Source organism: Lithobates pipiens, unplaced genomic scaffold (assembly GCF_037356315.1).
Source record: "Lithobates pipiens isolate NorthernLeopardFrog02 unplaced genomic scaffold, aLitPip1_a1.2 Scaffold_16, whole genome shotgun sequence".
Taxonomy (NCBI): domain Eukaryota; kingdom Metazoa; phylum Chordata; class Amphibia; order Anura; family Ranidae; genus Lithobates; species Lithobates pipiens.
This window is the reverse complement of record NW_027507748.1, coordinates 33,482,656-33,497,055: the sequence shown is the minus strand read 5'-3', so window position 1 is coordinate 33,497,055 and position 14,400 is coordinate 33,482,656. Positions and strand designations below refer to the sequence as shown.

Genomic DNA, 14,400 nt, shown 5'->3' with positions numbered 1-14,400 from the left:
ACACCAGAGTCCACAGCATTCCCCCTTAAATCAGGGTTCCCAGAACACCACTTTACATCAGATCCCCCTTAAATAAGGGTTCCCCTTTACATTAGAGTCCACAGAGCTCCCCCTTACAGTAAGTGGAAATTCTGTAGTCTTTAAGGGGGGCTCTGCTTACTCTGATGTAAGGGGGGCTCTGCGGACTCTGATGTAAGGTGGGTCTGGATGAACTCTGATGTAAGGGGGGTCTGTGTGATCTCTGATGTAAGGGGGGTGTGTGTTCTCTGGTGAAGGGGGGGATAGTGACCCATCATTGGCACCAGTGGGAGGAATCGTTTCCCATCATTGGTGTCAGTGGCAAGAATAGTGCCCCATCATTGGTGTCAGTGGGAGGAATAGTGCCCCATCATTGATGTCAGTGGGAAGAATAGTGCCCCATCATTAGTATCAGTGGGGGGAATAGTGCTTATAAAGGGCATATGCACACAGATGTTCTTTAGGTGGTCACAACCTCTTTATATTATACTAGTTGAAACAGGATCTTGCTGCCCGAAGTGTAACAAATGTGTGTCCATGCGTTTATGTGTGTAGAGCCTTTGGATGCATACGCACAGAAATTAACTCTAGTGAATGGAACAACCATTTAGTCTAGCAACTAGAATCAAAAAATGCACAACTACATTTACACACGTGTGTTTAGGTGCTTATAGCATAAATGACTGACAATATACACCCTGGAAAACAGGAATCTAACGTTTTTTTTATGGATTTTAATGCAATGACAGAATACAGTACTAAACGCCACCATTTGCATGGACGCATGGGCTATCATAGAGCTATGTTTAGATCGGTAGAAAAACAAAACTAAAAAAAAAAATTACAGCTAAGTATTAAATACACCAGGAGGTGTGTCTGAATGCATGCTTGTTTGCATATTCCCACACATTGCCTTTTAAAGGCAGCCCATTCATTTTCAATGGGCTACCCAATGTTTAAGAAACATGCAACAAAAGGTGCAAGCACAGTTTTTAAAATGCGGTAGCATGCATTCTTGGCATGCGTGTTTGCCAAATACATGGGGATGTCATTAAGAATTAATGGCATCCACACACATCTAAAAAAGGGGCAGCTCGTATTTGTACGGTGCGGGAAAACACCAGATTTTGCACACATGCACTACACCTGGTGTAGCAAGAGTTCATACACATGCATAGTTCAAGGCATTTTTTGTGCCTAGCAGGGCTGGTGCAAGGATTTTTGAAACTCTAGGCGAAACCTGATTTTGCCACCCCAGACTCCACCTCCTTTGTCCTGGCCATGTATACGGTGGTGGTGGTGGGGGGGGGGGGGCTGGAGGTTTTTGTGGCGCCTCTCCTCCTGCACCTCTGCCTTTGGACTTGGCCTTAAGTAAAAAGTGGCGGCACCATCTCACGGGTATATATGGACAGGCTAGGGTAGTATGTAGACAGGCTAGAGTAGTATATGGATAGGCTAGGGTAGTATATGGATAAGCTAGGGTATGGATAGGCTAGGATAGTATATGGATAGGCTAAGGTAGTATATGGACAGGCTATGGTAGTATATGGACAGACTAGGGTAGTATATGGATAGGCTAGGGTAGTATGCTAGGGTTAGTATATGGACAGGCTAGGGTATGGACAGGCTAGGCTACTATATGGATAGGCTATGGTAGTATATGGATAGGCTATGGTAGTATATGGACAGGCTAGGGTAGGATATGAATAGGCTAGGGTATGGATAGGCTAGGGTAGTATATATACAGGCTAGGGTTGTATATTTACAGGCAAAGGTAGTATATGGATAGGCTAGGGTATGGACAGGCTAGGGTAGAATATGGATAGGCTAGGGTATGGATAGGCTAGGATAGTATATGGATAGGCTATGGTAGTATATGGACAGGCTAGGGTAGTATATGGATAGGTTAGGGTAGTATATGGACAGGCCAGGGTAGTATATGGACAGGCTAGGCTACTATATGGGTAGGCTAGGGTATGGACAGGCTATGGTAGTATATGGACAGGCTAGGGTAGTATATGGACAGGCTAGGGAAGTATGTAGACAGGCTAGGGTAATATATGGACAGGCTAGGGTAGTATATGGATAAGCTAGAGTATGGATAGGCTAGGATAGTATATGGATAGGCTAAGATAGTATATGGACAGGCTATGGTAGTATATGGACAGACTAGGGTAGTATATGGATAGGCTAGGGTAGTATATGGATAGGCTAGGGTAGTATATGGACAAGCTAAGGTAGTATATGGACAGGCTAGGCTACTATATGGATAGGCTAGGGTATGGACAAGCTATGGTAGTATATGGACAGGCTAGGGTAGTATATGGATAGGCTAGGGTAGTATATGGACAGGCTAGGGTAGTATGTAGACAGGCTAGGGTAGTATATGGACAGGCCAGGGTAGTATATGGATAGGCTAGGGTATTGGTAGGCTACGGTAGTATATATACAGGCTAGGGTAGTATGCTAGGGTTAGTACATGGACAGGCTAGGGTAGTATATGGACAGGCTAGGCTACTATATGGATAGGCTAGGGTATGGACAGGCTATGGTAGTATATGGACAGGCTAGGGTAGTATATGGATAGGCTAGGGTAGTATATGGACAGGCTAGGGTAGTATATGAATAGGCTAGGGTATGGATAGGCTAGGGTAGTATATATACAGGCTAGGGTAGTATATTTACAGGCAAAGGTAGTATATGGATAGGCTAGGGTATGGACAGGCTAGGGTAGTATATGGACAGGCTATGGTAGTATATGGACAGGCTAGGGTAGTATATAGATAGGCTAGGGTAGTATATGGACAGGCTAGGGTAGTATATGGACAGGCCAGGGTAGTATATGGACAGGCTAGGCTACTATATGGATAGGCTAGGGTATGGACAGGCAACGGTAGTATATGGACAGGCTAGGGTAGTATATGGATAGGCTACGGTAGTATATGGACAGGCTATGGAAGTATGTAGACAGGCTAGGGAAGTATATGGACAGGCTAGGGTAGTATATGGATAAGCTAGGGTATGGATAGGCTAGGATAGTATATGGATTGGCTAAGGTAGTATATGGACAGGCTATGGTAGTATATGGACAGACTAGGGTAGTATATCCCTTTCATGACTAAGCCTATTTTTGGAATTTGGTGTTTACAAGTTAAAATCCATATTTTTTGCTAGAAAATTACTTGGAACCCCCAAACATTATATATATTTTTTTAGCAGAGGCTCTAGAGAATAAAACGGCGATTGTTGCAATATTTTATGTCACACGGTATTTGCGCAGTGGTGTTTTAAACACAACTTTTTGGGAAAAGGGACACTTTCATGAATAAAAAAAAAAAAAAACAGTAAAATTAGCCCAATTTTTTTGCGTAATGTGAAAGATAATGTTACGCCGAGTAAATAGATACCAAACATGTCACACTTTATAATTGCGCGCACTTGTAGATTGACGACAAAGTACGGTACCTAAAAATCTCAATAGGCGACGCTTTAAAAATTTTTTACGGTTACCAGGTTAGCGTTACAGAGGAGGTCTACAGCTAGAATTATTGCTCTCGCTCTGACGATCGCGGCGATACCTCACATGTGTGATTTGAACACCGTTTACATACGCGGGCGCGACTTCCGTATGCGTTTTCTTTGCTTCGCGAGCTCGCGGGGACGGCGGGCGCTTTGAAAATTTTTTTTTTTTTTTTTTTATTTATTTTAAAACGACTAAATTGTTAAAAAAAAAAAAAAAAATTTGATCACTTTTATTGCTGTCACAAGGAATGTAAACATCCCTTGTGACAGTAATAGGTGGTGACAGGTACTCTTTATGGAGGGATCGGGGGTCTAAAAGACCCCCCACCCCTCCTTTACACTTCAATGTATTCAGATCGCCGAAAACGGCGATTCTGAATACCGGATATTTTTTTAAAACCGGCGCCATTGGCAGCCGAGTAAACGGGAAGTGACGTCATGACGTCGCTTCCGTGTTTACGATGAGGAGACTGGAACGAAGCCGATTACGGCTTCGTTCCAGTTCCTCCGCAGCAGCCGGAGGCGTCGGACAGGGAATCGGTGCTCCCGATCGAGCGGGAGCACCGGTAACAGCGGCGAGAGGCGGCGGGAGGGGGGGACGTCCCCTCCCGCTCCTCCGGCATAACAGCCGAGCGGCTTTTAGCCGCATCGGTTGTTATGGCTGGAAAGCCAATCGCCCGCTGTAAAAAACGGTACCGGGATGATGCCTGCAGGTGCGGGCATCACCCCGGTATACCCCCCGGAAGCCGAGTACGCAGATCTGCGTACGCTCGGCGGGAAGGGGATATGGATAGGCTAGGGTAGTATATGGATAGGCTATGGTATTATATGAACAGGCTAGGGTAGTATATGGACAGGCTAGGGTACTATATGGATAGGCTAGGGTATGGACAGGCTAGGGTAGTATATGGACAAGCTATGGTAGTATATGGACAGGCTAGGGTAGTATATGGACAGGCTAAGGAAGTCTATGGATAGGCTAGGGTAGTATATGGACAGGCTATGGAAGTAATAGTATATGGATAGGCTAGGGTAGTATGGACTGGCTAGGGTAGTATATGGACAGGCTAGGTTAGAGAGATGGGGGAGAGTAGAAATGACAGTACTGTTATCGTTGCCACATCTTCTTTGCATTGACATTTTCCCGCACACATGCATCCAATGTATTCCCAGACATGGAAGTTTTGCAGTTGGGTAAACACGGCATGTGCAGCTCCCTGGACATTGGAAAGGGCCAGAGAACTTACGTTAGGCATTAAAAATCACCTATAACAGTCCATGTGCATGACCGCTAAGGCCCCGTTCACATTGTGCAATTTGGAATTGCGGCAAAATGCATGACTTATGCTTGGGTGCCTTTAATCTTAAGGGCAAACGCAATATTCCCCATGCACACATTCAAGATAATCGACTGTTCAGTGATGCTGGGTGTTGTAATGTCCATAGGCTGGAAACCGTGGAAACTCAAAGTAATGAAATGTCACCAGCACACCAAGGATTCCTCGAAAGGGTCCAAAGCTTTGTTCCGTGGTCACATGTCAAATATACAGCAACATTTCGGAGCCACGCAGGGCCCCTTTGTCAGGCAAGGTCACCTGCCTGATGAAGGGGCCCTGCGTGGCTCCGAAACATTGCTGTATATTTAAAATGTGACCACGGACCCTTTTGAGGAATCCTTGATTTGCTGGTGACATTTATTTACTTTAATCTTAAGGGCAAGGTCCATAAAGACATGGATGAGCGAGTTTGGGGTGGAGGAACTTGACTGGCCTGCACAGAATCCTGACTTCAACCCGATAGAACACCTTTGGGATGAATTCGAGCAGAGACTGCGAGCCAGGCCTTCTCATCCAACATCAGTGCCTGACCTCACAAATGCTCTTCTGGAAGAATGGTCAAACATTCCCATAGACACACTCCTAAACCTTGTGGACGGCCTTCCCAGAAGAGTTGAAGCTGTTATAGCTGCAAAGGGTGGGCCAACTCAATATTGAACCCTACGGACTAAGACTGGGAATTCTATTGAATCCTGACTTCAACCCGATAGAAAACCTTTGGGCAGTGGCTACTGGTGGTTTATTTTTTGGGGGGTGGCATTCAATGCACCCTACCCCATCTAGGATCATAGGTGATGCATCTCATCCTCCTTGGCATCACGGCAGCTTCCACCGTGCATCTCCTCCCTCCTAGGGGGCCAATAGGATGGCTTATCCTCTCGGCCAATCAGGTGATGGTTCTCAGGACACACTTCCTGATTGGCTGGGAGGGGAATCAGGAAAACAATAGCAAATATTAAATCACTATTTTCACACAACTGGGTGGTCTCAGGACACAGTGCTCTGAGCCCCGAGCCCGGGCTTTTTGGAAGCCAATTAGATTCTCTGGCTCTAATGATGTGCTTCTAAAAAAAAGAAAAAAAAAATTGGAATCCATGTGTCCTACATGTAGCTGGGCCGCCACCGCCTGTGGGATGAATTAGAGTGGAGACTGCGAGCCAGGCCTTCTCATCCAACATCAGTGCCTAACCTCACACATGCGCTTCTGGAAGAATGGTCAAACATTCCCATAGACACACTCCTAAACCTTGTGGACGGCCTTCCCAGAAGAGTTGAAGCTGTTATAGCTGCAATGGGTGGGCCAACTCAATATTGAACCCTACGGACTAAGACTGGGATGTCATTAAAGTTCATATGTGTGTAAAGGTGGGTGTCCAAATACTTTTTGACAATATATTGTATAAAACCCCATGCCACTGCCTGTGCTGCTAAAGGGGAGCAGTTGGGAGGCGGTAAAACCATGGATCAACTGCAGGGTGTTACCCCCCCAACCGCAAGGGTGAGTGAGTCCTTACACATTACAACATTATTATCTGATCAATGTGCGAGCAGGGGTGGATAGGGGGGGGCACAATGGGGCATTTGCCCCCCCCCCCCCCCTGAAAATATCACTGACTGTTACAGCCTGCAGTCTTGACTCCCGAGTCTCTCTCTTTGTCTCACATCAGCCAATCAGCGGTGCCAAGAGAGAGACTCTGGGGGTTATTTACTAAAGGAAAACACACTTTGCGCTGCAAGTGCACTTGGAAGTAAAGTCGCTGTAGATCCGAGGGGGACATGCAAGGAAAATAAAAAAAACAGCATTTTTGCTGCGCAGCTGGCTTGGCCTCTGTGTTCCCTGCTCTGGTTGCTAGAGCCTGGGCCACCTGGCGTCTAGCAACCAATGACGTCAGCGAGTCACATCGGAGCCGCTGCAGACTCCACCCTTTGGTGAGAGTTGGCTCCACCCACCTCCTCCCTCCACCTGCTACACACTGCAGAGTGGCGTGAACACAGGAATGCTAACATTAATGCTGGCTGCGGAAAGTGCAATTATCGGATCCATCTCCAGTGTTCCTGCATGGGAGCCCCTCCCCCCCACCAGAGCACCAAAATATTTTACTATAAGAGTGAGTAAAAGAATTAATGAATGAATGAGTCAAATCCCAAAATACATGTGTGCCATTATGTATGGAAAAAAAAAACCCTTTTAGTCTTGTTCAATCTTAACCCCTTCAGCTCTGAAAAGTTTTACCCCCCCCCCCCCCCCTTCATGAACCGGCAATTTTATGCAATACTGCACATTGTTACTTTAACTGACTGACAATTGCGCGGTCGTGCGACGCTGTACCCAAACAAAATTGATGTTCTTTTTTTCCCCACAAATATAGCTTTCATTTGGTGGTATTTGATCACCTCTGCCGTTTTTATTTTTTGCGATATAAACAAAAAAACAGCGACAATTTTGAAAAAATAAATAAATAAATAAAAAAGCAATATTTTTTTACTTTTTGCTATAAAAAAAAAGTCTTCATCAGTTTAGGCCCGATATGTATTCTGCTACATATTTTTGGTTAAAAAACCCAAAAAACAATAAACGTGTATTGATTGGTTTGCACAAAAGTTATAGCGGCTACAAAATAGGAGATAGATTTATGGCGTTTTTATATATATATATATATTTTTTTACTAGTAATGGCGGCAATCAGTGATTTTTTGCAGGACTGCGACATTGCAGCGGACAGATCAGACACCTAACTGACACTTTTAGGGGACCAGTGACACTAATACAGTGATCAGTGCTAAAAATATGTACTGTCACTGTACTAATGACATTGGCTGGGAAGGGGTTACAATCAGGGGCAAGCAACCCTTTGCTCGCCTCTGATGTTAACCCCTTCCCTGTATCCCTAGGGGGTGCTTGCTAACTGTGTGGGGGATGGATTCACTAGATCAGGGGTCTCCAAACTTTCTAAACAAAGGGCCAGTTTACTGTCCTTCAGACTTTAGGGGGGCCAGACTGTGGCCATCATGAGTAGAAATTGTCCCAGCATCAGTTGGAGTAAACAATGCCCCATTTTGGTGTCAGTGAAAGCAATAGTGCCCCATTGTTGAGGTCATTGGGGGGGGGTGGAACTGTGCCCCATCATCGGTGTCATTGGGAGGAATAGTGCCCGATCTTTGGTATCATTGGGAGGAACTCGGCCCCATCATTGGTGTCATTGGTAGGAACTCTGCCCCATCATTGGTTTCATTGGGAGGAACTCGGCCCCATCATTGGTGTCATTGGTAGGAACTCTGCCCCATCATTGGTATCATTGGGAGGAACTCGGCCCCATCATTGGTGTCATTGGGAGGAACTCTGCCCCATCATTGGTGTCATTGGGAGGAACTCTGCCCCATCATTGGTTTCATTGGGAGGAACTCTGCCCCATCATTGGTTTCATTGGGAGGAATAGTGCCCCATTATTGGTATCATTGGGAGAAATAGTGCCCCATCATTGGTATCATTGGGAGGAACTCTGCCCCATCATTGGTGTCATTGGGAGGAATGGTCCCCCTATCATTTGTATTATTGGGCCCCATTGTTGGTGTCATTGGGGGGAACTTTGCCCCATAATTGGTGTCATTGGGAGGAACTCTGCCCCATCATTGGTGTCATTGGGAGGAACTCTGCCCCATCATTGGTGTCATTGGGAGGAACTCTGCCCCATCATTGGTTTCATTGGGAGGAATAGTGCCCCATTATTGGTATCATTGGGAGAAATAGTGCCCCATCGTTGGGAGGAACTCTGCCCCATCATTGGGGTCATTGGGAGGAATGATCCACCTATCATTGGTATTATTGGGCCCCATTGTTGGTGTCATTGGGAGGAATTGTGCCCCATCTTTAGTGTCAGTGAATAAAATGATGCCCAAAGGCCGGATAAAAGCAAGCAAAGGGCCACATTCGGCCCCCAGGCCACAGTTAGGGGATGAACAGAGTGATCCATGTTCCTGGTTAGCAGGGAACACAAGACCATCGGCAGACCGCTGCTCTATCTCTGTGGCGAACGATCGTGGGTGGCCTGGCGGACATTGCTTCCGCCAGACCCGCTGATTGGCTCCCCCCTCTGGCCAATCAGCGCACGCACCTTCGCTGGCTATTGCACCAAATGATGTGCAGTTCTGAAAGCAACACCTTCATTTTCTGGCTGTGCCCCTCCCGAAACTAGACTCTGGATCCGCCGGCCCCCTATGTGCGAGTCGATCAGCGCGTGCTATCGTTTTTTCGCAAACAATCGAATAGCCACAACTTGTTAATGATCAACCAGGGCAGAAAATTATCAATTTTTTTTTTTTTATCGATCGCCAGGACTGTAAGGCTTTGTATCTCACCTCTTGATCCATCAGATTAGGAGATTACATGGTGGGAAAAGATGCAATCTGTAAGGTAAGATTGTTGACTATAGATGGATTATTCTTATTGGAAAAGATCAGAAAAGAAATTGATCATTTCATCAATCATGAATGGCCACCACTAATCACCCCCCAATCCCTGAACAAAGCATGCACCATGCACATCTATACATTTACCTAGGCTCTCTTTATTTATAGACCCCCCCCCCTCCCCCCACACACCGTGCCAAGTGGCCCCAATATATTGCAGTCCCAATCACACAGCAGCAGCACTCCCCATCCAGACCCCCCATTGCCCAGCGCTCCGCTGCCGCATCCCGCCGGTGCGCCAGCCTGCAGTTAGCCAATTGTCCGCTAGGTGTCGCCGGAACACACAGCAGGCTGCAGTCTGTAGACCGGGCGGCGTCCTCGGGTTGCTCGGAGACGGTGCTGCTGTCAATGGACAGGAAAAAAAAGGAGGGGGGAGGGGGGCAGCACGTGCCGAGACAGCACAGGGGCAGCGTGCCGACTTCTCCGTGCAGCTCCTGCCCCGGTACACAGCTGTCCTGCCTGCCCCTGGGGGTGTCAGCCCTGTCCATGGTGTCACTCTGATCTCCTACTGAGTGTTCTGCAGACCATTGCTCCTCTGGTGGCCAAACAACAGCCTGCCATCTCATGCTGGAAGTCCTGCAGACCATTCCTCAATCTGGGACCCCCCCCCCCCCCATCTCACCCTGCAGACCCTTCCTCCTCTGGGCCCCCCCAACACATCCTGTTATCTCATCATAGGAGTCCAGAAGACCATTCTTCCTCTGCTGGACCCAACACAGCCTGTTATCTCATTCTAGTTGTCCAGAAGACTGTTCCTCCTCTGGGGCCCCCAACACAGCCTGTCATCTCATTCTGGGTGATCTGAAGACCCTTCCTCCTCTGGGGCCCCCAACACAGCCTGTCATCTCATCCTGGGTGTCCAGGAGACTATTCTTCCTCTGGGGCCCCCAACACAGCCTGTCATCTCATTCTGGGGGATCTGAAGACCCTTCCTCCTCTGGGGCCCCCAACACAGCCTGTCATCTCATTCTGGGTGTCCAGAAGACTATTCTCCCTCTGGTGGACCCAGCACAGCCTGTCATCTCATCCTGGGTGATCTGAAGACTATTCTTCCTCTGGGGCCCCCAACACAGCCTGTCATCTCATTCTAGGTGTCCAGAAGACTGTTCCTCCTCTGGTGCCCCCAACACAGCCTGTAATCTCATCCTGGGTGTCCAGAAGACTGTTCCTCCCCAGGGGCCCCCAACACAGCCTGTAATCTCATCCTGGGTGTCCAGGAGACTATTCTTCCTCTGGGGCCCCCAGCACAGCCTGTTATCTCATCATAGGTGTCCAGAAGATTATTCCTCCTCTGGTGGACCCAGCACAGCCTGTCATCTCATCCTGGGTGTCCAGAAGACTATCACTCCTCTGGGGCTCCCAGCACAGCTTGTGATCTCATCTCAGCTGCCCAGAAGACTATTCCTCCTCTGGTAGATCCAGCACAGCCTGTCATCTCATCCTAGGTGTCCAGAAGATTATTTCTCCTCTGGGGCCCCCAGCACAGCCTGTCATCTCATCCTGGGTGTCCAGAATACTATTCCTCCTCTGCTGGCCCCTAACATAGCCTGGGCGTTCTGAAGACCATTGCTCTCTGGTACCTGTGATCTCATCTGAGTGTCCTGCAGACTATTTTTCCACTGGTGGCTTCCCACCACAGCATGTGATCTCATCCTAGATGTTCAGAAGACTATTCCTTCTCTGGGGGCCCCTAGCACAGCCTATGAGCTAACCCTAGGTGTACGGAAGACCATTCCACTTCTAGTGCACCCCCCCCCCCAAAAAAAAACACAAAAGACTGTGATCTCATCATCCTAGGTGTCCTGAAGTCTATTCCTCTTCTTGTGGCCCCCAACACAGACTGTGATCTCATCCTGGATGCCCTGCAGACCATTCTTCCTCTGGTGGTCCCCAACACAACCTGTGATCTCAGCCTGGATGTCCTGCAGACCATATTTCCTCTGGTGGTCCCCAACACAGCCAGTGATTGCATTCTGGGTGTCCTGCAGACTATTCTTCCTCTGGTGACCCCCAACAAAGCCCGTGATCTCATGCTATGTGTCCTAAAGACAATTCCCCCTCTGGTGACCCCCAATAAAGCCTCTGATCTCATCCTGGGTGCCCTGAGGACCATTTTAACTATGGAGGCCCCCCAGCACAGCCTGTAATCTCATTCTGGGTGTCCTGAAGACCATTCTTCCTCTGGTGGATCTCAAACACAGCCTGTGACCTCATTCTGGTGGCCCCTAACACAGCATATGAGCTCACCCTGGGTGTCTTGTAGACCATTGCTCCTCTGGTACCTGTAAGCTCATCCTGGGTGTCCTGAAGACCATTGCTCCTGTGGTGGTCCCCCAACACAGCCTCTGATCTCATCCTAGGTGTCCTGAAGACCATTCTTCTTTTGGTACCTGTAATCTCATTTTGGGTGTCCTGAAGACTATTCCTACTTTGGTGGCCCCCAACACAGCCTCTGCTTTCATCCTAGGTGTCCTGAAGACTAATTTTCCTTCGGTGGCCCCCCAACACAGCCTCTGCTTTCATCCTAGGTGTCCTGAAGACCATTCTTCCTCTGGTGGCCCCCCAACACAGCCTATGATCTCATCTTGGGTGTCCTGAAGACCATTCTTCCTCTGGTGTCCCCCCAACATAGCCTATGATCTCATCTTGGGTGTCCTGAAGACCATTCTTCCTCTGGTGTCCCCCCAACACAGCCTATGATCTCATCTTGGGTGTCCTGAAGACCATTCTTTCTCTGGTGTCCCCCCAACACAGCCTATGATCTCATCCTAGGTGTCCTGAAGAGCATTCTTCCTCTGGTGTCCCCCCAACACAGCCTATGATCTCATCTTGGGTGCCCTACAGACCATTCCACCTGTGGTGTCTGTGACCTCACCCTAATGAAGATCTCCCCCTTCTTGTTCATGAGCCCACCATCCTGCTGCAGAGCATTTCATCTCCGGTGCCCTACCGAAGAGATTGTGTGATCCAGGGTGTCCTGCAGATGATTGCAAGTCTGGTTGCCTCAGCTGATCTCCTCCTGGTGCTTGGGATCTCGCCTTGCAGTTTGCAGCAACCCTGGTGCCACCTTTCCCTGGATCTTGTCTTGGATGCCCCCCTTTGCTTCATACCATCCTCGGTTCCCCCTCAGTGCAGGTGATTGTCCTCCTTTGTTGGCTCAATCCTCTTATTTTGGAATCTCCTCTCAGCCTGGTGCCACCTTGCCTCCGATCTGCCCGTTGCATCCCCTGCAGAAGATCCCACCCCTGGTGTAGTAGGAGCGGGTGATCGGGTGTAGGGAGCCCGCAGTGCCCGCCTGGCTCCACGTGCTTGCAGTGCGCATCCTCCCTGGAGTTGGTGCAGGAGGGGCACCGGGACAGCGGACGGATCCTCGCCTTGGTTGGATTACCGGGATCCCGGTGGATCGGTAGGGTGGATCTGTCTGGTTCATGCCCCGTGGATTGTGCTGACCTGGGAGACTGAAGGGGCAGAAGAAGGAAGAGGCACCCCGGGCACAGCTGCCCCCTGCAGCATGAGGAGTTCGGGATCTTGGGGGATCTGGCTGGTCCTGGGAGCTATCACCGGACTCAGAGGTAGGTGACCCCCATGCTGGATCAGGCTTGATGATTTTATGAACCTGGGTATTGTCTACATGGCATATGGGCTTTTACATTGGGTACCTTACTTTTAAGGGGTACTTTACATCACTGTGCTCCTTAATGGTTCCATAAGGTTGGGTAATGTCTATACTACATGGCATATGGGCGCTTGCATTGAGTACCCACTTTTAAGAACTGCTGTTACATCACTATGCTGCTTGAGGGTTCCATGAGGCTTGACATTGTCTATATTACATGATATGTGGGCTCTTGCATTGGGTACCCACTTTTAAGGGGTGTTGTTACATCTTTGCGCTCCTTAATAGCTCCACAGGGCTGGGCATTGTTTGTAAAACATGGCATATGGACGCTTGCATTGGGTATACACTTTTTAGGGGTGCTGTTATATCATTGTGCTCTTTGATTGTTCCATGGGGCTGGGCAATATATGTACTACATGTCATATGGGCTCTTGCATTAGGTACACACTTTTAAGGGGTGTTGTTACATCACTGTGCCTCTTGATAGTTCAGCCATGCTGGGCAATGTCTAAACTCCATGACAAATGAGCTCTTGCATTGGGTACCCCCTTTTAGAGGGTGCTGTTACATCACTGTGCCACTTGATGGTTCCATGGGGCTTGACATTGTCTATATTACATGATATAGAGGCTTTTGCATTGGGTACCCACTTTTAGGGCAGTAGTGGTAGCTCCACAAGGCTGGGCAATGTCTAAATTGCATGGCATATGGGCTCTTGCATTGGGTACCCACTCTTAGGGGGTGCTGTTACATCACTGGGCTCCTTAAAGGTTCCATGAGGCTGGCATTGCCTCTCTGCTCAACTAGCTTATGCTTGATACATGGCATATGGGCACTACTCAGTAGGCTCTTGCATTGGGTAACCACTTTTAAGGGTTGATGTTACATCACTGTGCTGCTCCTTGATGGTTCCATGAGGCTTGACATTGTCTATATTACATGACATCTGGGTAATTTCATTAGGGAACCCACTTTTAAGGGTTGATGTTACATCACTGTGCTCCTTGATGGGTCCATGAGGTTTGACATTGTCTATATTACATTATATATGGGTTCTTACATTGGGTACCCACTTTTAGGAGTGGTTGTTACATCGCAGTGCTCCTTAATGGTTCCATGAGGCTTGTCGATGTCTATGCTACATGGCACATTCTTGCGTTAGTTTACCTACTTTTAAAGGGTGGGTGCTGTTACTTCACTATGCCCCTTGATAGTTCCTCATACTTGGCAATGTCTATACTACATGGCATATGAGCTCTTGCATTGGGTACCCATTTCTAGGGGGTGCTGTTACATCCCTGTGCTCCTTGAAGGTCTCTTGAGGCCGGGCATTGCATCTCTGCTCAACGAGCTTATAATTGATATGTGGCATATGGGCACTACTCAGTACACTCTTGCATCGGGTACCCATTTTTAAGGGGTAATGTTAGAGGGCTC

At 48.2% G+C, this 14,400-nt stretch overlaps 1 protein-coding gene across 1 annotated transcript in view; it reads left to right on the top strand.

Annotated features, from left to right (window-relative positions):
• The first annotated feature begins 9,751 nt into the window (after positions 1-9,751).
• The window catches only part of IGSF11 (immunoglobulin superfamily member 11), a 432,754-nt gene continuing 428,105 nt past the window's right edge, over positions 9,752-14,400 (top strand). Inside the window, exon 1 of the mRNA XM_077479707.1 lies at positions 9,752-12,916. Within this exon, the coding sequence (XP_077335833.1) occupies positions 12,856-12,916 (61 nt within the window). The 5' untranslated portion in view covers positions 9,752-12,855. The remainder of the gene's footprint in view (positions 12,917-14,400) is intronic.